We start from the raw sequence: 27,960 nt of genomic DNA, 5'->3' as shown, positions 1-27,960 counted from the left end.
GCCTTTTTTTAACTTGACCATTATATTCAATATCCTTTTGTAAGTTGAAAATCATCCATAACAGCAAACCACATTATTTAATCAGTATTTCTTTTCTGAACATACTTGGAGACCTTATGACTTTTCTTAGGCTTATCAGAGCTAGCAACATTACTACACTTTCAATTAGGACCATTACTAATAACTAAATAGTGTTAATGAAATAAAGAGAAGCACTGCTCTGACTTGGACATGACTTGTTGCAAGAGAGAACTCTGAACAAGGATTGATGTGGGAGCTAATGTGTGACACAAAACAATATAATGACTCACACTAGGGCTTCTCAGAGCAAGAATGGGTGTGATTGGACAAACTTCTGAAAGACACTGTTTGGGGGAAATGGAGCAGATTTAGCACATAATTAAAACCTTTTTCTGCCTTTATTTTTTAATTGCCAATCACATACACTTGAATTCAAGGGTGCTGAGATTGCATAAAACAAAGTCCTCTGTATTCCAAATATGTCAGATGGCCAATGCAAAAATATGGAGGTGGTAGATGGAGTGTTGTATGTGAGGAACAGAAAGAACAAACAGAGACCAGTTTGGGTGGTGGATGGCAGAGGCTGAGAGGGAAAAGTAATATGTATGTCAGTGGACAAATAGGTTGGGGCTAGGTCATAAAAGGGTTTAAAAGCTAAATATACAAATTTCTATTTTACCCTAGAGATATTAGAAAGGCATTGAAACTGATTGATTCGAGGAGTCCTTAATGAATAATACTTTGGCCACAGTATGTATCATTGGCAGGAGTGGGGAGAAACTGGAGGCCAGAAGAACAGGAAGGAGACTATTACCTTAATCTGAACTGAGAAGTGATGAAGGTCTAAATGGTAGCTGTGTGAATATAGAGAAAATGAATAGAATCAAGAGATAATGGAAAGGGAAAAACCACAGTTGTTAACAGTTGACTGGATATCAGGGGTGGGAAACAATGGATGGGGTGGGAAACAATGGATAATCCAGGGTAATGTTGAGGTTGTAAACCTGGAAAAATGACACCTCCAGCAGAAATTAAGAGGTTTGAGGAAAAGGGTTTAGGAATAAAGACAATGAATTTAGAAATTGACATGTTGAGTGCAATATGTCTCTGGAACACAATTTGAAATGTCTAGTAGGCCATCGGTAAGGTGGGACTGAAGTTCTGACTGGCTGTTGGAGCTGGGTACATATCTGGGCATCATCTGCACAGACCTGGTATTGACCCCAGGAGATCTAAGAAGCTTACCAAGAGAAGGAGTGAAGCAAAAAGAACCAAGGTTCTAGGGGTCCTGCTATCAATGATGAACCAACAGAGAAGAATGAGGAGAAATCAGACAGGAAATAGGCAAATTAGGAGAGAGTGGTGTCCCAAAAACCCAGAAAAGAGAGCATATCCCAGAGGAGAGAGTGATCAACTGGGTCAGATGCCTACTTTGGTTGAGAAGGATGAAGACCAAGAAAAGTCCCATCAAGTAAGGTCTGCTCTGAAGCAAAGAGGGAGAGATTACTTCTACATGGGAGGATCAAAGAAGGCTTCATGGAAGAAGGAGCACTTGAATTAGACTTTGAAAAGGGAAGATGTGGAAGGTAGGGACATGGATATATTCCAGTTCAAGGGAACACAGTGAGTAATAACATAGAGATGGGAAAGGGTGACATAAATTCAGGGAATGGTGAGTAGTTCAGACTTGAGTAGATTGTAAAATCCAGAAAGAATGGGTAACACTTAAAAAATAAGCTAAAACCATATTATGGGAGCCTATTAATTTGGTGCTAATTAGGACTACATCAGTTCCAGACAAGACCTGTTGCCAGTAATGAGTGGCCTGAAGGGAAAAGTTGAACAAGGAAGAAAGAATGGGGAAATGAGACAGCTACCTTCATGTGGCATTGTCCTTTGTTTTGAAGAAAAAAATCAGACACCACCCTTATTGAACACTAGAAATACACAAGATCCCCCAGGGTGCTCAAATCCTCTCTCTTTCCCATGAAATTACTTGGTATTTATTCTGTATAAATTTTATTTATTTCTCCATGTGCATATTGCTTTCCTCCAAGGAAATGTAAGCTTCTTAAGGGCAAGGAATAGATTATTTTTGTCTTTGTGATTAGCAAATGGTAGACATTCATTAAATGCTGGTGGAATTGAAAATTTAGTATAAATGATTTGGAACATAACTGCCATGTTTTTAATTCACACTCTCATCCCCTATTAGTATGAATCATTGAAAGCTGACTCTACTGACTTCCCTTAGAACAACATTGTGTATTGTTGTACCCAAACAGAAAACAGGCTGTCTTTTTTTATCATTTCCCCACAGTATTAAATATTAAATTGCACATATCTGGATTTTTCCCACAGAATAGAATACTTAGGAAAAAAGTATGAACAAATTATAAACAAATTATTTTACCTTATTAGCTAATAGCAGTGTTTATAGCTCTCCCCATATATATGTATATATATATATGTGTGTGTGTGTGTATGTGTGTATATATATATATATATATATATATATATATATATATATATATAGATCTGTTTGCTCTGTCTATCAGTGGAATAAAATGGATATGCCAAAAAATTAAACTTTCTAGGAAGAATGTTAGTATTCACTGCATGATGTAGAAGCATCATCCCATGTTTCAAATCTTTGGCTTAAACTTAGGTAAATAGCATATTTTCCCAGTGTTTCAAAAAAGATTATTTGATTTTTTTCTAACTGGGTGGCATATTTGACTGCATCTCCCTCTCCTAAGTATCCTATCATGATTTACTCTTAAAACTTTTCCTATGAAGTATCTTTTCAGAAAGTCATTTTCTACACCCTTGGCTCCTATTCATACCCCTAAAGTGAATGGGAATTAAGTAATCTGTATCAAGCTATTAAAAAATGTGTAATGGGAAGAAGCAATTTTAAAGCATTGATAAAATCTAGAAATGGGATCTAGAAATGTAATATTATTATCTTTGGCATTATTGCCCCCCCCCCCCAGAAAGCTATCCTCTGGCAAGACTGAAATCTAAGATCTGTAGCTTTACTCTTACTATAGGGGAAAGAATAATTACAACTTAAATAAGGCCACAAAGGTATGCAACAAATGGGATTTAACATGCTAACATAATGAATTGAATGCTGATCGTAATTGTGTTAGCATGAAATCCTTTAAATTTGTAAAAGCATAAGCAAAGCAAATCATGTCAATTTCTTATTACATTGTTAGATATTTCAAAATCTGCTTCCTATCACATGTGAATATGAATGATATGAATTTGGAAAGTTAATATTGTATGTTTTTAGCTCAAAAGAAAGTTATATCCTTTTTTGATAATTTCTACTTTGCATAAAATTTAAACATTTTCTCTAATTGATCAATTGTCAATAACTAGAATGCCTTTTAGGACAATTCCAACTCCTTTTGGTGCTTGGGAGAAATGAGAGGAAAATGAGTAAGTCGTGTTTTTCATCTCCTGGTGGGAGAATTGTGTAATTATTTAGTCTCTCATTTTATTGTTTTACCTAGTGATAACAATATAGTGATAACCAGAAGCTTGGGCCAGTGCCTGAGCATTCCCTTTTTCTTAGATATGCAAAGGAGCCCAGGCCGAGTGTGCCTACGACTTAAAAATTCTAGCTATTCCAGCTGTTCATTTTCTGGAACTGTTTACTGTGGACTGAAATTTCATATTTAAATCCTCACTTGTCAGCCTTGGTGGAATGTATCTTGGGAAAATCTACACTCTGGTTAGTTAATTGTGATATGTATTTTGGAGACACGCTAGTAATAGAGACACATTTCAAAAACTCCTTGAACCAATATGAGACATTTTTTCTTCTAAAATTATTTTTTTTACTCACTTGTTGCTAAATGGGTCTGAAGATTTGTGGAGGGTGTAAGTACTTTTTCAAAAGAAATTCCCTTCCATGATATGTTTTAAAAAGTTATAACAAAAGGCGATTTTTCTTTTATTAAAGATTTAATACAAGAATACTTTCTTCACAAAGTTATTGGTAGAACAAATAGTTAAATTAATATATAACAATCTAATTTTAAGACTTTTGTTTTGTATTTTATTCCCTTCTGGTTAATTGTTCCAATTCCTTTCTCATTAAGATTTCCTCAAACCTCATATAATTGTCGTTTCATGTTTCTCTCCTCTATGAAAATATGCTATAAGAAAAACAAAAAGAAGGCTCTAATTATCTAACCAAATATGGTTTTTTAGTTTTAACCAACTAAGGTTATATCTTTGTAATGCTAAAACAGCTGATTGATTTATTCAGTCATTGAAGTGGTGGAAAAATTCATGCAAACAAGTATATGAATCATGCTGTTGTTTGACTAGATCAATAAGTTTCAAAAGCCTTTTATTTGACAGTTCCTGGGCATTTTGGATTGCCTGGTGTCATCCAGTTTGGTGCTTTCTAGTTCTCCATAAAACACATTAAAAATAAGACAAATTATCCAGGGCTTTTGAGTATGTATTGAATTAAAACAAGTGTCTATAGATGCTAGCCCACTTGAGTATTTTTAGAGCAAATGACAATAGCATCAACTGGGGTATAAAATGTCCTCACATTGGTCATTATTACATTATAGACCAGAAGGACTCAATTTGTAAATAAAGTGCTTTCTCTCAAATACCCTGCTGACTGTCCTACAAAGTGGATCTGGATCCCCTTTCTTCAATGCTCACTTCATCAAGAATCCCTAGCCTTAGAAAATTCCTTTCATCTCAAAACTTCATGACTTAATGTGCTGTATAGCTTTTGTCAAGAAGTGTCTTCCAACACTGGATAGAACTCTTTTATTGCCATTCATAAATGAGTATCAATTATTGATATTGACCAGGGTCCTATAGATGTAAGATTTATCATTTACAATCACAGACATTTCACCTTGGCAACTTCAAACTAGGATTTTGTTTTTTTGTCTTTTTGAGTGTCACAACATCACAGAATTAGAGAAACTCCTAATTTGAAGGGACCTCAGAGATAGTCTTGGGTGATGTGAACCTGACCAAGAGAATTAGTTACACCTTCCTAACCAGGGCTCATCCATCATTTATTTTTTTTTGATTACTGACAAAATGTGTCAATTTTTCATAAAATTGAGCATAAATTTGCCTCTTTGCCACTTCTGCCAATTCTCTCCATTTTGTTCTTTCTTTTGTGACCAAACAAATTAAGGCTAAACCTTTCATCTGAACAACCCTCTAGAAAACTGAAGGTTCTCCCTAAGCATTGTCTTCTCTAAGCTAAACCTTTCTAGTTTCTTCAAACATTTATCATATTTCATGATTACTGGCCTTCTCACCATTCTGTTCATCTTCCTGTAGATGTGTTAATATGACACCCATAACTGAGTACAATATGCCAAATGGGTCATGATAAGGACATAATATAGCTCTCATGTTTTGAACATTATATATATGTGTATATAACCTAATATTGTATTTGTTTTTTTGGTCATATGGTCACACTGTTAATTCATATCATTCTTGCAGTCCACTAGAACTTCTAGATCTATATCTGTCCTATATTATACTTATAACCCAAGTATTTATCTTTATTAAATTTCATCTCATGAGGCAATCTGGCGTAGTAGATAAAGCTGGATTCAAGTCATGCTTCTATTTCATACTATGACACTTAGAAAATCATTTACTTCTTAGTGACCCAGGCAACTTAGAATCATTGTCAATCGACATCAATAAAGGTAGTTTCCTCACTGAGAAAGAGCTAAACCAATGAAAACACAGGTCTGGGCCAAATTTTAAAAATTAAAAATTTTTAAATTAAAATTAAAAAGATTTATCTTATTAAATTAAATTAAATATATTGTTCCAAATTGCCAGGGTATTTTCAGATCTTGTCTCAGTCATCCAACATACTAGCTATTTCTCACATTTTTTCCTTGCATTAAAATCTCCTATTTATCTTGGTTATTATCCATGTTTTATGCATTTGGGTATAGGCATTGAAGGTCATATATTTTGTTACTGGCTCTTTTCTTGGATTTGCTTACTGAAAGTGATTGGGTGTCTAGTATTTTTCCTAAATTATAACTACTACCCTATGTGGTAAGGAGCTCTTTTCAATTTAAAGACTATTTGATTAGTTATATAAGACCAGGTACACACACACACACACACACACACACACACACACACACACCTACACACACACACTTTTTACAAGTCTACATTAGATGTTCTCTCTGTTTCTTCATCTCAAAAATAGGGTTAACCAAGTCTCTTTCAGTGAAATGAACTGAGAATTCATCTCAGTTATGATTAAGACTTTTGAGTTAAAATGCTTTATGAATTGTAGATCTGGAAGAACTTTGTACTGGAGTGGAATTTAGTATGATGTGAGTCTACCTTGGATCTAATCCAAGGCTGGTTCTTTACTTCAGAACTGAATGATTTTATGATTAATATTGCTTCCTCTGAATTGTAGTGGCAATCCAAGACAATAGCAAATCAAAGGATGTGGCTATCATAGAGTTAACACTCTCTGTGGCCCTATTACTTTATGGTACTTTAAGTACATATGCCAGTCTTCTTCAAATCAGTTAGATGTTAGATGTGTGAAATTTTAGTTGATCATATCTTTCTTGATTGTCTTTGTTGGGCAAATTTGTTTATTTTTAAAATATGTATATTTGGGAAAGAAGTGAATTTGCTAAACTCTTCCCATGAATGATACAATTTAACTAATTCCATGAATGACATATTGAAGCATACTACATTGAGTTTTTTTGATGCTTGTAGGCCAAAGATTTTAAATTTAGAACCTCTATTTCAAATAGAAAAACATCCCTAGTAGCTTGTAGTAGGGCCAGCTTTTGTTTTTCTTTTGCTTTTGGATAAAGTCAATAGTCTAAGAGGGTTATGCAGTAGTTGGTTAGATTCAGAGATATGTCTTTAGGATTTTTTATTTCATTGCCACCTATTCCTTTTAAACCCAGGCTTAAATTTGGAGATAGTCATAATCAAAAACAATGTCAATAAATTATAAAAGTATCTGAAGTACATTAATAAAAAAGATAAAATTTTACAACCTGGGGAAGAGGCAGAATAATGGCAAAGAGAACAATGGACTTGACATTAGAAAAATTTAGGGTCAAATATGTCCGCAGTTATTAGCTGTGTTACCCTGAGCAAATATCGGGGAAACCTCAATTACAAAATCTTGGGATTGACCTCAATGATCATTAATATTTCTATTGCTTCAAATCTGTATAATCTTATGACTTCAGAAGAGCAGTGCCTCCTTGAACCACATTTTATTTGAACTAAAATAATAAATTATAATATTATTTCCTTTCTACAGCCTCAGCTTTTGCTTGGAAGTTAGTATATTTTCACACTAATTTGTATATCAAAGAATTAAATTTTATATAAATTAAGAACAGAAAGAAGACAGAAACTAAGTTCTTATATATATATATATATATATATATTCCTTCATAATATTGTTGGACAACATTTTATTGAAAATTAAATCTTCAATGAGAGATTTTTACAATATCTTTTTTTTTAAATGTAGTCTTTACCACATAGCCTATGGATTCTAGCCCTACATAGTATTTAGAAGTAGCATAGTATTTAGAAGTAGCCCTGACTGTATAGTCCGCTGAAGAAGATATTTTGGTGAATCACTTCATTGCTGTATATCTTGTTTCCTCATCTATAATATAAATAGGTAAGGGAGTGGGGCTGAGCCAAAATGGCAGATTAGAAGCAACCCAAATGAACTCTCTTAACATTTCCCTCCCAAATCTAAAATAATGCTTCAACTCAAATTTTGGAGTGGCAGACATAAGAAAAATATCAGGATTTGATAGTTTTCCAACCTAAGAAAACTTAGGAGATCATCAGAAGGAGTTTGTGACACTGGAATGGAAGCCTTTCCAGAGTGTAGGAGTCCATGGTGTTAGCAACAAGAGCAGGAGTAGCAGCCAGCAGCAGTTTTAGGAGCTCTGGGCCCAGAGACAATAAAGATGATCAGATAACTAGTCAGAACAAGATTACAGAGAACCATTTGCCAGTACTGTGCATAACTGGCACTGTTTGGCAATTCTCTTGCCCATACACAATTCTGGATTTCAATTCCAGGGTGGAGAGAAGCATTGGGAATGAGTCACAAGGGAGTAGGGGCACTACTTGCAGTTCTAAGGCAAAGAAAGCATCCATACTTGTGGCTTCATTGGACCAGGTTCCAATCTTGGGTAAAAACCAGGAGAGCAATGACCACACCTCTCTCAAAATAATTACATCTTGGGAGCAGCAAAACCTTGCAGACCCACAAGAAGTAGCTCTGGAAACAACAGCATGAAAAATCCTGAAGCTTGCCTTCAAGTATAAAGGATCAATAGCAACTGTTCCCCTATCCCTAGGATATCAGTGTTCAATTTCAACATGAAGTTCAAATTCAAGAAGCAAACTGGATAAAGAGCAAATGACAACAATGAAAAGAATTTGACTATAAAAAGCAACTACAGCAGCAGGAGAAACCAAAATATAAAGAAGACAACAATGTGAAAACAGCTACAAAAAAGCCTCAAAGAAAAATGCTGATTGTACCCAAACCCAATGAAAATTCTGGAAAAGTTAAGGAGATAAGAAGTTGGAAAAAATTGGGAAAGAAAATTAGAATGACAAATAAATTATAAAAAGAGAAATAATACAGCTTGGTAAAAGAGGCACAAAAAGTCCTGAAAAAAATAACACCATAAAAACAGAGTTCAGCTAATGATAAAAGAGGCACTAAAATCCACTGAAGAAAAGAACTCTTTAAAAAGCAGAATAAGACAAATTGGGGGGGAGGGAAGCGCCAAAAAAATCCCTAAATAATTCATCAAATAGAAAAGCAGGTACAAGAGCTCTCTGAAGAAAATAGTAAGAATTGGGCAAGTAGAAGCTAATGATTACATGAAACATCTAGAAACAATAAAAAACAAAGTAAAGAAAATGTGAAATATCTCATTTGGGAAAACAACTGACCTCAAAAAATAGATCAAGGAGAGATAATTTAAGAATTATTGAATTATCTGAAAGTCATAATCCAGGAAGAAGTTTAGATGTCACGTTTCAAGCAATTATCAAAGAAAACTCCCCCAATATCTTAGCTCCAGAGGGTAAAATGGAAATTGAAAAAATCTACCTTCTAAAAGAGATCCCAAAATGGAAACTCCCAGGAATAGTATAGCCAAATTCCAGGGCTCCAAAGTCAAAGAAAAAATATTTCAAGTGTCCAGAAAGAAACAATTCAAATATTGTGGAACCACAGTCAATGACACATAAGATTTAGTGGTTTCCACATTAAAGGAGCAAAGGTCTTGGAATATACTGTTCCTGAAGTCAAAGGAGCTAGAATTGTAATTAAGAACAATCATCAGTACAATAATCAATACACAGTAATCATAACTATGAATATGAATAGGTTGAACTCACCCATAAAATGGAAACAGATGACAGAATGGATCAGAAACAAGAATCTAACAATATTTTGTTTAAAAGAGACACACTTGGCGCATGCACAGGCCACTCCCCCATAGTGAAGAGGAGAGAACTACAATGAGGTGGCCGTCTAGTTTGGGAGATGCTACTAGGAGCCAGTATGAATGAGGACATACTGACCATCCTAAAGATCCTGATCTTTGGGGAGAGTGAGGTCGGCAAATCCAGCCTGCTATTGAGATTCACAGATGATACCTTTGATCCAGAGCTTGCACCAGCAATTGGTATTGACTTCAAGTTGAAGACTATATCAGTTGATGCAAATAAAGCTAAATTTGCAATATGGGATCCTGTGGGTCAGGAGTATTACCAAGATGCTTGTGGTGTTTTATTAGTTCATGATGTCACAAAGAAGAGATACTTTCGTTAAGCTGGATAATTGGTTAAGTGAATTGGAAACATACTGCATGAGAAATGACAAAGTAAAAATGCTAGTTGGAAACAATTGATAAGGACAACTGTGAAGTTGATAGAAATGAAGGGCTAAAATTTGCACAAAAGCATTCCATGTTATTTATAAAGACTAATGCAAAATCCTATGATGTTGTATAAAGAGTGTGCCTTTGAAGAACTTGTTAAAAAGGTTATTCAAACTCCTGGAATCTGGGAGACTGAAAACCAGAGTAAAGGAGTAAGGCTATCACACAGGGAATAAAGCCTTGGAAGAGCTTGTAGAGGATATTGGTCTGTTATAAACTCTGGGAAGGTCTATCTTTTGCATTTTTGATCAGATAGTGTCAAATTTCTGTATATAAACTCCTTAAATGCTATTTTTGGGACCTTGCAGTTTGCACATATTTGTTTTGTTTCATGGCAATGAACATTTAAAAGAAAACACTCATCAGCTTTCCCAGGTCTTCAGTCTTTTATGTAACATAAAATGGGTATGCATTACTAAGTGCACTAGATTTTATGACCTACATTCATCATGTATTTTTTAATCCATCCAACAAATATCTGCTGTGAAGCTGTCTGCATTTTGGTCAAATTTGTGTGATTATTGATTGTTTTGTATAATTCCAGAAACTCTGGGAGCTATAAGTGTAACAGATCTGTACCTGATGAATTTCTTTGCAAGTTTAACAGTATGTTCTTACAGTTTTTCGAGGAAGCTGATATTACAGATTTTTTTTTTAACTATTTAGCAAAAAAAGTCACCAGCATTTATCTGATGATGCTTCTGAACTAGCAGTGAAATAACACAATTGGGACCTACTTTTTGATTCACTTCAAAGAATAACTCAGTTTCTTCACTGGAGTTTTAATTCTGTGATATTAGATTCATGGCACTTTTGCACTACCGTATGTAGTGTAATGCAGCCTCTGATAGGCAAATTTACACACACACACACACACACACACACACACACACACACACACACACATACACTTTGTTCCAGAGGGATGTGAAATTAGTGTGTTCATTGTGACTTGTGCATGATAGTACTTAGCATATTTTAAAACCAATGCTTTTTCTCAAGTGTTGATAGTGTTTGTCCAAGTATCTCAACTGTAGCTTGTTTGATGTTTGATGTATCATATAATTGCTTTAAATGGTTAGTTGATATTCTAAACCTTGTTTCTGTGTATTGGGAGTCAGGGAGAAAGCACCAAGTGACAGTTTCAGAAAAGGCATCTGGATTCTGATATGTGGGAAAATACTGTTGAAATGAAAATCTTAAATTTATTGTAACAAGTAGCAGTAGTTTATCAAAACTAACTTGTACAGACTAATGAATCTTTTTCAAAGTATCCCTCTTTCTAACCTCTTGCTATTGTATACTTGTATATTTTCTACATATTCATCAATTTAATGCATATTAGTTTCTGCTTTCTTATGCCAAAAATAAGGGTTATTTTCCCTTTAAAGTCAATCAGCATAATATATGACAACAAGTAACTGCTTTACTTGTCTTGGAAATTTGTTGTACATATGAATTTACAGTTCATAAGCATTTCATATATTTCAACATCATAATGGGTATGTTTTTTAAGAGTAGATTTCATCTCAACCTGGTCTTTGAATTGCATTCTTTTCACAAAAAGCCTCATATTCTACTTTGTTTACATTTGCTAGACAGCATTATACATGCTGGGTGGGATTTAAAAAAACCTGAATACTGTATCATTAATACTGTAATATGGGAAGAAGGTAGATAATCCAGACATGTACTTATAATTTGTTCATGTTCCTTTAAAGCTTTAGTTTTTATTTTAAAGAAAGAGAGAGGGAGAGAGAGAGAGAAAGAGGGAGAGAGTCAGAGCCAGAGCCAGAGAAAGAGAGAGACTTGAAACAGAAACACACACAATGTCAAAATGAAGGGCTGGAGCAGAATCTAATCTGCTTCAGCCAATTTTTTTTGAAGGAAGGAATAGCAATCATGATCTCAAAATAAATGCAAAAATAAATCTAATTAAACATGATAAGGAAAGTTAAATCTGGCTAAAAGGTAACTTAAACAATAAATTAATATTAAAATTATTACAAGTTTCTCTGATAAAGGCCTCATTTCTCAAATAAATACTGAATATGGAATTGAGAATATCAGATTGATAAAAATAAGAGCAATTCACTAATTGATAGATGGTCTAAGGATATAAACAGGCGGTTTTCAGATGAAGAAATCAAAACTATCTATAGTCATAGGAAAAATGCTCTAAATCACTACTGATTAGAGAAAGGTAAATTAAAACTCTAAAGCATACCTCAGACCTATCAGGAATGATAAATGATAGAAAAGAAAAGATGAGATGAGATAAAAAAAAATAGGTACACTAATGAACTTTTGGCAGAATAATAAAATGGTCCAACCATTCTGAAGAACAATTTGAAACTATGCCTATCAAGCTATAAAACTGTGCATACCCTTTGATCCAGCAATACCACTACTAGGTCTTTATCCCCAAGAAATCAAAGAAAAATGACCTATATTTACTTACAGCAGCTTTTTTGTAGTGGAAAAGAATTGGAAATTGAGGGTACGGTCATCATTTGGAAAATGAATGAACAAGTTGTGGCATATGATTATAATGGAATTCTATTATGTTGTGGGAAATGATGAGGGAGGTGGTTTCAGAAAAACATGGCAAGACCTATATGAACTAATAGAAAATGACTCTAGAAGAACCATGATATAATTGTGCACAGTAACAGCAATGTGGTAATAATGATCAACTATGAAAGACTTGGATACTCTGATCAATACAGTGAGCCAAGACAATTCTAAATGACTCCTGATTTTTTTTAAATGCTCTCTAGAGAGAGAGAGAACAGATAAAGTCTGAATGCAAATTGAAGTATAATTTTCTCACTTCCTTTTTTCTTTCTAAGTTAGTGTGCAACTTATAGATTTATGTATGAGTTAGTGACCCCTGTTTTTGAGTTTTAATACCACTGGTGTTTTGGATTATTTCTGTATTCCATTCTGATTCTTAAATCCTGTGATTTTTGTGTGTTCGAATAAAAAAAGTAACGACATATCTTAGGAGAGATGACATTTCTTAATGTATGTATACTTTATTTTATGATGTATTCCAAAACCCATATAGCAAGAAAAAAGTGCATAAGCATATATGTGGTAAAATGGGAGGAACATGAGATTCAAATGGAAGGAGCACAGAACATGGATTTGAAAGCTAGTTCTGAATACTCATTGTCTGTGATCATAGACAAGTCACTTTTTTTTAAACCCTTACCTTCCATGTTGGAGTCAATACTGTGTATTGGTTCCAAGGCAGAAGAGTGGTAAGGGCTAGCAATGGAGGTTAAATGTCTTGCCCAGGGTCACACAGCTGGGAAGTGTCTGAGGTCAGATTTGAACCTAGGACCTCCTGTCTTGTTACAAGGGAATCACTTTAAAAGACTGATATATATTAATTTAAGGTCGCCAAGGAATCAGCTATGTAATTCCTAAATGAAAAACTCAAGTCAGCCGTCAGCCTTTTTTGGAGTTTAATTACAATAGGAGTAAGAAAGGAATTAGAGATAGAGATAGAGAGAGAAAGGGGAGAGAAGGGAATAGGGCTTAAATACCCCTTCTGTTTAGGCTGGGCCAAAAGGCCCAAGCCCTTAGATAGCTGGGGCAAAGAAAGAGATCAGTCCCTATTACTCACGTGTCCAAAATGGAGAAACAGTCCCAGAGGCCCCCACCTTCAGCTTCCTTCAGAGCAAGCTTCCTCAGAGCCCAGGAACCACACCGACCAAAAAACTCAACAACCCCTCCTCGAGTCTCCAGACCCTCCTATCTTTAAGGAAACCATCCAAGTTGCCTCCCCTCAGTCCTCACCTCTACCAATCACTCTTCATCAATTTCCCTGTCAATGGAGGCTCTCGCTTAACCCAGGACCGCCCAGAGGTTTCTGGCTTTTGCACATGTCTGTTGAAGGTCATATTTTTCAAATGATTAAATCTTTACTCCTTTGTTACAGCCCTTTCTAAATCCTGTTAACTTGAGTATGGTAGAGATTGGAATAATTAAATTTTGATCTAGGCTGCAGCCCTTACTCAATCCTATTAGGACTGAATAGGGTGGAGATTTATTCCAAGTATCTCCATTGTATCAATTCTAAAATCAATCAAGACTCAAAGAAATTCCTGTTCTATGCTTAAGCATAGGTCAAAGTCCTTTCCATTGTTCAGCAAAGGGTCTCTGTCCTAAAGTAATCTTAAGAAGGGAAGAGAAAGAACCTCCCATGCCAATGGGGTTCCCATTCCAATAGACTATCAGTAAGAAATTTTCCAAGTATGAAATATCCCAATGGTGAAATTTCCAACATTTATAAGTCTAAGGAATTTTGAGGTTTACAGTCTCTAGGCCTGGCTCTCAATCCACTGAGATACCCAGCTGCACCCTGGCTAGTCACTTGTTAGGACACACAGTTTCTCATCTATAAAATGGGAAAGGGATTGGATTTAGATTTTCTCTAAGTCATTTCTGTCTCTATGTTTATAAATATTGTCATTATTCCAACTTGAAATTCTCTGATCCTTACCCATTTTTAATAGTGCAGATTACCTAATTGCTACCAGTTCAAACTAATAAAAACTAAACTACCTAGAAATATTTTTTTCTTTGGAAAGCTGCTCAAAAAGACAATCTTATCAATAGGAATGTTGTTTTGGTTTTTGTTTGTTTGGAAGTTCTGGGTAGTTATTTTTCTTGCTTTATTTTTAAGTTTGTATAACTCTCAGTAAATATAAAACTGTGTAACTGTATAAAGTATGGAGATATGATGTTACAGATTGAAAGTAGCCATTTCATGCATTTGTAAATCAATGTGGTCCAAGCATATGATAACCATATGTCCATAAAAAGAATCAAGATATAATTTAAAGGGGGGGGGAATGGTATGCTTTCAGGGGAGGCTTTTACTCAACGAAAGTTGTTTTGTCAAGAGACAAATCATTTTCTTGTTAGGTAAAAATGTATCACAAAAGGAGTTGCCAAGGCAAACAAGCTAATTAAATGTTGTTTCTGCATCCTTTTATATATTTTTCATCAGTGAAAGCCCTCAGGAGAGAAAGGTCTCATTAAAAGCAACCTGATAAAGCAAATGAAGATAGGTTTTTCATTTCATTATATAGGAGTAGTGTGGATTTCCTGTGGTAAAGACATAGTAACACTTACTTGTCAAGTTGTTGATTATATGTGAAAGTCCCAGTTAATCTGTGTTTGGCATATCAGGGATCAGATTACCATAGATACAGGAATGCCAACTTTCCTTTTTCTTTCCATACACATGTAGTATCTGAAGTGGTGTTATTTTAGAAATGCTCAAGCAGTAGAAGAGCGGGGCTTTTTTCATGGATTGACTGGCCACCTAAAATCCCACCAGACGCTTTTCTTTGGTAGAGTTATATAAAGCACATATAACACAGCAAACGAAAGTATTCTAACAAGTGATACCATTTTACATTCTACTGGATTTCACAACCTACAAGAGACCAAGTTTGCTCAACATGTGCTTTGCCTGATGCCCCTTAGGACTCAGGAAATAATGCAAACTTCTGTATTGGATTTGAGATATGATGCTTACCGAGGGGTGGGAGGGAGGCAGATCTAATAGTTACAAATCTAAGCAAAGACTCCATGACACCAAATCACAAATTCAAAATGTACAATTTCAGTCATTCATTCAGATCAACAAGTGCAAAACCCTGGGGAAGTCATAAAGTCTAGATCACGGTGAACCTTTTTGGGTGCTCAGAGGGCAAATTTAAGGTGTTTATGAGCCCCCGATTACTGAAGAGAATTGAGGGAGAAAGTATTTGCTTTGGGTGGCCAGATAGATGAGTGGGCCATGCAAAAAATGTTCCTCTGTGCTGGGAAGAGGGGGAATGGAGCAGCTTCTGGAGTCTGGCTAGGCAGGCATGCCACAGCTTTGCCAACATAGTCTAGATTGATGATTTATAGATATAATCAATGATCAGATTCTTCCTTGGTTGCTAGTTTTATTTGACTTTGTACAGTTGACTCATATATTCTTTTAAGTTTTCTTTGGTGTTTAGGTTAGGAGGCATGGCTCACATTTTAAAACTTCTACTCTGGTTAAGGGATCCGTAATAATAAAATACTGAAAAGCAATTCGATATTAAATCTCTCTTCTGTTTTGCTGGTTGGAACATGACATTTGAATTGACTTTATTGCAGAAGGCAGAAGAGAATGCAGAGGGAATGGAGTCTGGCCTGGGACCAGATGGGGAGGTAAGAATTTCTCCAGCCTTTCTAATATCTACTGATATCTAGAGTTAGGAAGTTGTTGTTGTTCAGTCACTTGATCCTGTCTGACTTTTCATGGCCCCCTGGATCATACTGTCCTTGGGGTTTTGTTGGCAAAGATACTGGAGTGGTTTACCATTCCTTTCTTCAGTATTAAGACAGAGGTTAAATGACTTGCCAGGGTAACACAGCTAATAAGTATCTGAGACTAAATTTGATCTCAGGTCTTCCTTACTCCAGGTCCAGCACTCTATCTCTTGAACCATCTAGCTGCCAGGAGTTATAGGAAGACTTAAATTGAAATTGAACCTCAGACATCACCTATGGTATCTTTTGGCCTCTGCCTAAGTTTACTTATCTATAAAATTGGGATAATAATAGGACCTACTTCTAAGGTTTGTTATGAGGATTACATGAAATTGTATTTGGAAAGTGCTTTGGAAACCTTACTTTATGCCCTTTAAAATAATGTGAATTAAAAACTGCATCTGCATATCAGATATAAAATGGCAACACATGAAATATTTTATTTTTCTTGTTTATATAGCTATATAAAAAATAACATTTCAGCAGTAAAGATCATTTCCTCACCAAAGTCTATCAATCAATAGGAAAAAGGATAAAAGTAACATGTATGAGAAATTATGAATATGAGCTGGTATGAGAAACAATGCTATATACTAGAACCCCCAAAGTCTACACTAATTCATAAAGAGCCTAGCCATTCTCCCAAATGCCAAAGAACAGCTCTGGCTTAACAACTAGCGAGTGAGCCAAGTTAGCATGTAACACGAATGCAGATGTTGTCTCTTCTCAAAATTAGTCACTGCTCTTGGACATGTGATACATAACAGCTTCACATGTTATATGAGAATTCATAAAATGATTATGCCTTATGCACAATCTGTTGGATAAAAGGAATGACAGAAAGAGCTCCCTGTGCTGAGGACATGATTTTAGAAGTTCTGCCTTCTAGAAAAAAAATCATTTTGTTTCCTTTCTGGCATGACACAAGCAATAAAATGAGTGATATTAGAATGGTTGAAAATAATGTAGAATATTTTTATGTTTAATGATAATAAATGCTAGATTTCCTTATTTAACAACTGAACTTGTGGCTAGTTGCCTTTCAGTATTAATAATGGATAGAGTATCATCTTACTATGCAAGGTACTGGTTTGTTTGCATGACCAGTGCTGTCACAACACAGCAAAGGAATGAGATGGACTTAGGTACTTCTCTCTTTTTAAAAAATTTAATTTAGTTTATCATTAATAGAATTTATTTACAAATATCTCACCCACTCCTTCCCTTCCCCACATCATAGAAAGGCTTCTTTTCTCTAAAAAGATTATTCTTGTGGACAGTCACTACTTACTTACTACTTTGTTCATCTGTCATTAATTGCTTTCTGGGGGAAAAACATTTGAATCCTACAATTTTAGTAATTTGCTCAGACATACTTTAGCTTTGATTTTTAGCATTTGTTGTTATAAGAAGCACTTCTTAAAGTAAGAATAGAGGATTAATGAACACATTTTCTTCCCTTTTTCTCATTAGCTAAAATAGTTTTAATTTTAATGATTTTAAGAAAAGTAAATTATTATTATTAGTGGATAGTTTAAAATACTACTTTTTGGGAAAAGACCCATTTTATGCCTTCCAAGTAACATATTATCTGCTACTCACTAATCAAGTATTTTCATTTTTTTCTTTTTTAATAAAAACCCTTACCTTCCAATTTTAGAATAAATACTATGCATTGGTTCCAAGGCAGAAGAGCAATAAGGGCTAGGCAAAGGGGGCTAAGTAACTTTCCCAGAGTCACATATTTAGGAAGTCCACCTAGCTGACCCTAATCAAGTATTTTCAAACTGATGTTTTGCATGACTAGGTTTTGAGAAGACAAGACCATATGATCATTTGCACTGTCCATTTGCATAAGCATAATACTCTAAATCCCAAGGAAAGAGCTTATTCTCTTGGGTGAGCTCAATGTGCCTCTTGCCAACCAATTGTTACATACTTGGTTTTCTTATAGAACTTCAGAAATAGTTTAATCATCATCAACTTCAGTCAAAGTTGTTTTAATTCATTAATTCTAAATTTGTGGAAGTACTAGCATCCTTAGTTGCATGACATCGAGTCAACAAACATAGAGCCATCCACTTCAGACGTGAAATCAGAAGGCTTTTGTTCAGTACCTGGGCTCAGGCCTGGTGCAACTCATAAAACTTTCTCATATGAAAAGTGTAGTTAATACTCCTTATGCTTCCTTACTCATAGACTGTAAGGAAATATTTTTGTAGAACATCAGCTACTGCTAAAATGTGAGCTGCATTTATGGGCTCTGTATTATGTGATATGGAATGGGAAGGGTGATGGGAAAGAAAACCAGCCTACAGAAAGCAATGGGAGTCATTCATTACAAGGGTGCCAATGGGTTGTAGAATATTTCTGCTTTCTATTTTTGTTAGAAATCATGCTTGTAGTTGCCACCCAACAGTCACATTTGCCTTCCCTTGATAGCCAATAGATGAAAGCAGTCAGATGAGTGATCTTCCTGTCAAAGTAACTCACACGGAAACTGGCAAAGTTCTTCTTGGACCCGAAGCTCCAAAAGCAAGTCAACTGGATGCGTGGTTAGAAATGAATCCTGGGTGAGTTGTTAGAGCATGGAAAGGTGTGTTTTTTAGCCCTGTTTTTCAAATGATGTTATATGTTATTGATATTTTCTCACCTCTTTAGATTTTGGTTGACCTTTAAAGAGCACTTGAACTTCACTTATGTCCACCTCCCATTGAAACTAATATACATGGTCTACATAAGTATTAAACTATGAATCTAAGAAATAATCTCCCCTCCTCTCTCTTTTTCTTCCCTCTCCTGTAGTTATGAAGTTGCCCCTAGATCTGATAGTGAGGAGAGTGATTCTGAATATGAGGAGGAGGTATGTATCTGTATTTCTTTTCTGTATACTGGTTGGATAAAAGGGAGGGAAGGAAATTTATTCTTGAAATTTAGCATATGTCTAACTTTCTACCTCCTCCTGTCTCCTAAAATCATTGGCTACATCCAAGTTGGAGATAGCTCCAAAAGAATCTTTACTGACCACTAGTCCACTAGCAGATACCAGATGGTTTACCTCTGTCTCACTATTAATGGCATCTTTGATCAGTTGGGGATGCTGGGAGAGAGCAAACTCCATTTTTTAATTTAAATTTTATTTTTATAGTCAACAAACATTTATTGAGGCAAGCTATGTGCCAATCGCTGTGCTAAATTCTAGGGATACAAATATGAAAAAAGAAAGACATTCCCTGTTCTCATGGAGATAACAATAGAATAGGGGAAAAGCAATATACAAAATGAACCTGGGGTGCGGGGAAGGGGGAGAAGTCCCCAAGTAAACTCCATTTTTAAAAGTAATATGGCACCATAAAGAGAGAAGAAGCTGTCATCAGAACGAAAGTAACTACAGAGGAATTGGGCAACAGCTGAAGGTAGAGAAAAATTGACAGAGGAAAATAAGTAACAGAATCTTATGGCCTTTAAGAGCAATTTATGGAAGTTAAGTTCTACCATTTCTCAAGGCATCACATGATGCTAAAGATTAGAGAACTTGGGAGCACATGTAGGAGGCTCAGAGAAAGCCCTAGCATGAAACCTCTTGCTTCTTGTAGCGTCTTGAGACTTCTTTCTAAATGAGCTTAATGGTTCCTTTCTTTTGATACACCTGGTTTCCTAAAGAAGGAATATTTTTGTCAGTCCCTTGGAAATAAGACTCGTTGCTTATTCAGAAAGATAATTCTGGCTCATTTCAGTAGAATTCAACAAGTAGTAACAACATTTGATAGTTTAACTTTTTTTACTTGATAATGCTTTTTCTTGTTAATGTTTAAGCCTGATCCTCACATAAGCTTATCAGATACTCTGTAGAGTAGAATTCAGCATGGAATGTGGTGGTCTTGAACCTCTCAGCAGACCTTCTTTACTTAAATACCCAATAAACTTATTATAAAGCATATTTACTTATAAGGCAGTACTATAGCATAGAAACTGAGGATGGCATGGATAAAGGAGACTTATGAATAAATATCAAGGATTTATTGGGCAAGGTGAATTTTTAGGAGTTTCCCCTTCCACTCGCCAGCCTTTTTATTGAGTTGATAAAAATCAATACCTTTTTTTTTTTGCTATTTAGGGTGAATAGGTAAGTGGCTGTTTTAAAGGTGATTCTAAAACTTTCACAGAAGACTTAAATCAACAAATATGCTTTAAATTTCTGTCTTCACATTTTAAGCATGAAATATAGATAAGAGGCAAATGAGGTACAGTTGACTGGGAGTTCAAGAGAATTGAGTTTAAGTCCTGGCTCTGCATTTGGCCTTATTTGCCTCATCTGTAAAGTGAGGGAGTTGGATTTAAATGATGCCTCTAAGGTCTATTCCATCCCTGACATTCTGTGAAATCTATGAAATGAGGTAAAATAAAATACTTGAGCTGAGAGAATGCAGGGCTTATTTAATGAAGCTCTGAAACTCCTGAGGTGAAATAATGATTGGTTCACAGAGTTATTGACAGTCTTGCCTGAAATCCTTAGAAACACTGACTATTAAATAGCACCAGAAAGCAGATACTGAGGATAAATATAGTCTGAAAGAATTTTAAGTGATAGAACAATGATAAACAGCTGAGCCCTTGGCTGATTATGTTTTCCTTGGGAAACAGGGACTAGACTTTGTAACTAGTTCTCTTCACTCTTTGTGATTTCATCATTTAAAGGAGGGGGGAAGAATTAGTAATTACTACCTGGTTTAAATTGAAATATATTTTAGTTTGTCTTGTTTGTTGTATTTATTTCAGTATATAAAGAAATGGGTTTTAGAAAATAAGCATGGTGGGGATGTCTCTGCCAAAGCATCACTTTTCTAGTTTCTTCCTTTCTTCTTTAGGATGATGAAGAAGAACTGAGCAGGCAGGAAACCGAAGAGAAGATACTTCTAGATCCAAACAGTGAAGAAGTTTCTGAGAAAGATGCTAAGCAGATTATTGAGTGAGTAGTCGTATGTCCCCTTAGCTAAAATTTGGGTGTTCTAAAGTTGGCTGTGTTGTTAGGTTTTTAAGAACTCCCCAAACCTCCAAGTGCTGACCTGAATGTACCTACATGGCACAGATGTCTAAATAGAATTCCTTTCCACTTTCTCTGTTCCAGGACTGCGAAGCAAGATGTGGATGATGAATACAGCATGCAGTATAGTGCTAGAGGGTCCCAGTCCTACTATACCGTAGCTCATGCAATATCAGAGAGGGTCGAGAAACAGTCTGCTCTTCTCATTAATGGCACCCTAAAGCATTATCAGGTAAAAAATGAGGGTGGGATTTTCTTTATGAGCTAAAAAAAAAGTATTTTGTCTTTTTTTTTTAACTTGGATTATATCTCACACAAAACCTTGATACTACTGTTGTTGCTGCTGCTTAAAAACAAATTATGTGTAAACAAGTCAAAAATTGAATATGACCTATAGTACAATAGGTACGGCCACAAATAACTCATCTGAAAGTCACAGTGTAATGATTTAATAAGAGTTCGACTTAGAATCAGGAAGGCCTGAGTTCAAATCTTCCTCTCCAATACTTATTAGCTCTGTAACCTTTAACAAGTCACTTAAACTCTGTTTCCTCAGTTGTAAAAATTAGGTTGAACTAGATGGTTCCTGAGGTTCCTTCCAGTTCTATCTATCTATCTATCTAAACTTGCGTTCTGGTAACTTTAAGGCCCTTTCTAGCTCTAAATATGTATTCCTACATTATATCATTATGAATTATGTTTTTATATATATAAATGATAATATTTCTATTTATAGCTCTATTTGTAAATTACATGTTGTGGTGGTTAGAATTCTCTGGAGATTATATATTAATTAGTAATTATTTATTAGGGAGTGAAAGTTGGAGTAAGAGAGAGGTAGTCACATACCTACTTTCTTGCCAGAGCCCACACATGAGCTGAGCCACTGGGAAAGTCTCCAGAACAAGAGTGCCAAGAGCCAACAAGCCCAAAAAGAATTTCTCACTTCCTCAGGCCCTCCTATTATAAAGTCATTGATATCACTCCTCCTGAGTCTCCCTGATTGGAAAGACTTGATTTAAATCTGGGTGAGAGGCCAGGCTTCCTTCTAGGCACCAGGAGTCACAGTGGACAAGAAGCTGGCCTCTCCCAAGACTCCAGGAAACCATGACGCCTCTGGTGTCCTCCCATAGCCACATGCATGCTCAGTCAATGGGTGAGACTGATATTGACCAAAATGGATTTTCAAAACTTTCCTTTTTTAAAAAAGAAAGAGAGGTACAATTTATATTAAATATGTACAACACATATATGTAAATAACTTATGTTTTATATAGATTGTTATATTTTTATAAAACCATTGTCCAATGGTTATTTTTTCAAAATATCAGAGTAGGAAAGATTTTTATTTATCTCTATATTTAGAATTTGAGAAATTACTTTTAGTTAAGGAGATCCAGTGTATACTTTGTAGGAATATAAAAATGTAATAATTTGTCTCAAGAACTAAGTTCCACTTCTCTCTAAAGAGAAATTCTTGTCTTCAGACATTTCAGTCATTTGCTGCTTCCATGACAGTGACTCAATCTTATCTTTTTCACTGGAGTAAACTAATTTTTCTGCCTTTAGGGCTTTGCAACAAATTTGGCTTCATGAAATGTTAGCTTAACATTGATTTCAACTGATAGACAAATTGAATATGTATTCTCTTTACCATGAAATTCAAAGTCATGTCCTATCAATACAGGGAATATCTATTCCATGAGAGGTAAGAGATTTAAAATTGGAACTATCTTTAGACTAGTCATTGTTTTCAACTCCCTCATTTTACAGATGAGGGAACTGAGGATCTAAGTAAGGTTAAGTGATTGCTTCTTACCAGTGTGAGATGACCATTTTTCTAAGTTTTACCTACAGAGTCAATGCCATCCTGTGCTAGTTTGCATTTACTGGATTAGAGTTTAAAAGTAACATTTAGTCTCTCTAAAAATGTGAACCATTACCATTTTGAACTATCCCATTTGCTTAGGAGTCTAAACACCTTAGAGTACATAATTCTGCATTCTCCAGCCTGGGAACTTAGTTTCAAAAAAGTTAACTGAAATGATGATTTCATGTCTTAGACAGTACCACCAGCAAGATATAACAAGGAAGAGGGAATACAAGTTATTTTTTAAATCTGAGGAAGTTAAAGAGAAATTAGGTATCTAGGAAGGACTGAGTGTGTCAACTTGGTGTGTTCATACTTTTTCTAGTTGAGTGAAAAGTAGGTTAATAGGGTATACCATGAAAAAAGCTTGCTTAAGGAGTAAATAGTTATTTCCCTGAGTGATGAACTAGATAAAGGCCAATTTTCCTTTCCCTACAGCTTCATTTCCATAAATCCTTAGTAATGATGTTAAACCATGAAACAATATTTGGCTTGAATTTTATGTGACATTCAAAAGGACCTTTATACTTTCCTTTAATCTTGATAGTTGAAAGAGGTGTTCAATTATTACTTTTAAATTTTAACTGATTGACTTACATTTCACAGAATGGTGGAATGATTTGAGAATCAAGTATAGGGCACAATGTAAAACCTGCCTTTTACATGTGATGACTCTGATGAAATAAGTAAATATAACATAATTCTTGTTTTGTTGTTTTTGTGTACTCAAAATGTAACCTACAGTACAGTGTTTTCTCAGCTCTTTTGATCCTGGGACACTTGAAATTGAAATGCAAGGAATGTAAATGTTAGTGTAGGGCATGTTCCTGGGATAAAACAGAGGCTAGAGAAATGTTGGAGAAGAATGATTTCCATCTTAAAAATTATGAATGATAAGCATTTTGACACCTTTCATATGCTATATGTTAGAGGTGAAATATTGCTAGCACTGAAATAATCTCAGATCATATCCCAGAGAGTATCAGGATTCTATAGATCAATGTTTAGAAAACACTACAAAAGCACCTCTTAATCATCTGCTTGTGGATGATTGACACCTAATTTTTACAATTTCAGATTGCTTTCTTTCCACTTGGGCAACATCTATCATTACTATCTTTCCAGCTCTTCCCATTTCTTTCCTACACAGTCTATGATATAGTCACACTTGATAATTTATCATTTCCTAAACACAACTTGTATGTTTTCTTCTATATTTATGCATGCTATTTCGTCCAAAAAAGTTAAATGGAAACATTTAGTAAGTACCCACAGGGTGTAGATCATTGTGCTAAATCATGGGGATGGAGATGTGGCTAAAGACATCAGATTGAGAAATGCTTCTACTAAAATCCTACCTTTTCTTCAAAGGCTAACTCAATGATCACCTTCCACAAAGCCTTCTTTGGTCATATCTTCCAGAATAATCTCTTGTTTGAACTTCATTAATCCCATGTAGTATCATTCTATGTATTTGTATCCCTACCACCTGCCAAAGTACCTGGAACATAATAAACTCTTTATAAGATTTATTATGTACATATCTTAGTCTCCCTATTAAATTGTAGATGTCCGGTGGTCAGAAACCTTGAAGGCAAATTATTAAGTATCCGTTTCATTGTATCCTCTTTGTTTGTGGGGTAAAGCAGCAAACTTTTTTTTGCCATAGGCACTAAAACATCTGTTAAATAAATAATTTGGTTTGAACTTAGATATATTTCAGTTCTTGAAAGGTTCACAGTGATCTGGAGTACTCCTTCTACCAATGTCTTCTGCAACTCATCTATTCCTTATCATTCTGTTTAACTCTGGTCTATGTCTTTCCATAAATCTTCTAAACAGGCTCTGTTCACTGTGCTGGAGAACTTACTCTGTTCTTTTAATATTTTATGGCTACAAGTGCAATATTTGGGCTGTTTACCTATCCTTCATCGTTGTCTCCCCACAAAGAACCTCCCTTTTTTCTGGTCTTGCATTTTTTTGCCACTTCTTGCACACCAATCATGGTTGTTAATAAGCTACAGTTTATTTACATTCAGTGAAAGCCTTTCTATCATCCTTCAGATCACCTATAATTGTAATTCTTTTGAGATTCAGGTATTTCCATGATTTCTAACCACATATTCTTAGTAGGTGAATGTTGGCATTAAAAAGATAGCATGGAGCAATAATGGTACCATGGAATGTGCTGCAGTTTCCCAAATGTGATGCATATTTTCTAGTTGTTATGGACTTGAAAAATGGGGACTAATGTTAATATTAGCATATACAAACTTTCTTTTAGTAATTCAGTTTCCTTCACACAGAAAATAATACATTTCACAAAGATATTTTACCAAAAAAAAAAAACAACTTTGGGATTTATGTTTAAAAAAAAAAACCCAAACCTTTTAGATTTTTTTTACACCATTCTTTCCTTCCTTTCATGTGAATGGTTGAGAATTAATATAGTATGGTCCAGTTTATTTGCATGCAAAACATATATTTCATTATTGTACTGTGCAGTTTACCTGACCATATGTTACCCACATTGCAGATTTTCCATACATAGTTGTGTAGTTTCATTTCTAGGAAGGAGTCTATGACCCTGCTCTCAGGATGACATTCCTGTCTCTACTGACAAAGAAAATATTGCCATCAGAAGAAAGATGGCTTACTGACCAGGTTCTCTCAGGTTTTCTCAGGCCAAAGATCCTTTCTAGTTAATTTTTTTTTAATAAGTGTTGGATTTGGGTTCAAGACGTATATTTGGAATAATTTTAGAATTCCATAAACTCTGGAATGTTAAATAAAAATTAATAAGAAAGCTGCTTAAAAATCCCATCAGCATGCCACACTAAGTAATTCTAAATCTGATTAATAAGCAGCACCTGCCAAGCAGCAATCATTATTAAAAGCTTGTACTTTAAATGGTTTTTGTGCTGGTCTTTCCCATGTTCCTATGGTGGGAAACCCCAACATACAGCACTAAGGAGTTAAGAAGTCAGAGCTTCACTTCACTTGTATTAGTATTAATTACCTGTGCAGATCTTGGATAATTGAAGCAATTATTCTTCATTTCAGCTCCAGGGCCTGGAATGGATGGTTTCACTGTATAATAACAATTTGAATGGAATTTTAGCTGATGAAATGGGGCTAGGAAAGACCATACAGACCATTGCACTCATCACTTATCTGATGGAGCACAAAAGACTCAATGGACCCTATCTCATCATTGTTCCCCTTTCGTAAGTAAAGAAATTCATTCTACACTTATCTTTTTTGTGCATTGGTGGATTGGCCTATTAGCTGCTTACTGTTGTTTTACACTTAATGGTAAAATTCATTGAGCAATCAGATGATACATATCCTAAATCTAAATGTTCTCCCCCACCCCCAAAATCACCCAATGATTGGCTGATGTAGGCAGGCTATATAGATGGAATCAGTTGCTTTTATTGACCATTAGTGTGTCATCTATTCTGCATCCAATGAATATAGAAGGATTTCATAACTATTCCTTAAGTGATTGACTTAGAGGGACATAATTTCTAAATATTCCCTCAATTTCTTAAAGATGTAAACCATGAATTATAGCCTTAAAAGTCCCTTGCATACAGTAGATGCTTGGTAAATGTTTGCCAAATTGAAGTGATTTTGGTCTCATCTGATCATATTTTTTAATGTAACATCCTAAATATTAATATTTTACACAATTTATATTGAATTGAATTGTAAGCACTTCTGTTAATTTGTGCTATATCTTGCTGCCCTACCTATCCACTCTTTCCTCTTTTACCTGGAGTAACTTCTCTTAAGAATCTGTGTCTGTTCACATATCATTCATGCTATCGCTCCTTTTGTTGAGGTTTTAATCACTGTTTTTATATATTTAAACTTAAGTAAGAATAAGGTTTCCCTTTTTATGTCAATTTACAGCATCATTTGAATAAGAAACCACCCATATAAAAATCTTATAGTGATTTTTCACTTTCAAATCTAAATATTTATCATATTAAGAATTTAATAGGATCATTAGAGATGGAAGGGAACTTCAAGATTATCTAATCCAAACTCCTCATTTTACAGATTAGAAACTGAGTTCCAGAATAAAAGAACTGTGGGAATTGAATAAACCACATTGACTCTGTCTTGTGACTCAGTTTCATTTTTATTCAATTAGAGGTCTAGTCCAATTTCTGTCTTATGAGAAAACTTTGTTCAATTATGGCAATTTCAAGAAAACTTTATAGCATTGTTTTAACCTAATCCTGAACTGGACCACTTCTACCTGATACTTAGAGATACTTAGATACTTAGATAGATACTTAGAGACCCATAACCTAGGTTATGCTAACTTGAAAGCTGTAAGATCCAAAGATTGATGTAACGAATTTTCTCACAGTTTTACTTCTTCATATGTCTTATCTAAAAACCAGCCCCATACTGGCCAATTAGCTACTGTTGCTTTGTTCCCTTGATTGAATATAGATGCTTCTAGGGAAGGGAGTGGGACATCTTTTCTCTGATTTCAAGGAATTATATGTTTACTCTCCCCTTCCCAACTTGAAAAGTCCCTAATCTTTCCTCCAATTAGAAATCTGATTATCTAATTACATGTCCTATTTTGTATCCTGCTTACTGATATTTTTAATGCATAAAAATCTGTCTCCATCTGTATTCAGGGTCCAGTGCCAAGCCGAAGAGGCCTG

At 35.0% G+C, this 27,960-nt stretch overlaps 1 protein-coding gene and 1 pseudogene across 9 annotated transcripts in view; both read left to right on the top strand.

The window, feature by feature from the left end:
* SMARCA2 (SWI/SNF related, matrix associated, actin dependent regulator of chromatin, subfamily a, member 2) overlaps positions 1-27,960 on the top strand; it is a 208,252-nt gene that overhangs the window by 65,740 nt on the left and 114,552 nt on the right. For all 9 annotated transcript variants that reach the window (XM_056806218.1, XM_007498585.3, XM_056806219.1 and 6 more), the window contains 6 exons: positions 16,200-16,253; positions 18,798-18,928; positions 19,161-19,218; positions 21,224-21,324; positions 21,484-21,631; positions 26,333-26,496. In XM_056806218.1, the coding sequence (XP_056662196.1) occupies positions 16,200-16,253; positions 18,798-18,928; positions 19,161-19,218; positions 21,224-21,324; positions 21,484-21,631; positions 26,333-26,496 (656 nt within the window). The remainder of the gene's footprint in view (positions 1-16,199; positions 16,254-18,797; positions 18,929-19,160; positions 19,219-21,223; positions 21,325-21,483; positions 21,632-26,332; positions 26,497-27,960) is intronic.
* LOC130455572 (ras-related protein Rab-18-like) lies at positions 985-16,190 on the top strand (annotated as a pseudogene).

The sequence above is a fragment of the Monodelphis domestica genome, chromosome 7 (genome assembly GCF_027887165.1).
Source record: "Monodelphis domestica isolate mMonDom1 chromosome 7, mMonDom1.pri, whole genome shotgun sequence".
Classification (NCBI taxonomy): Eukaryota; Metazoa; Chordata; class Mammalia; order Didelphimorphia; family Didelphidae; genus Monodelphis; species Monodelphis domestica.
This window is presented reverse-complemented; position numbering and strand designations above follow the sequence as displayed.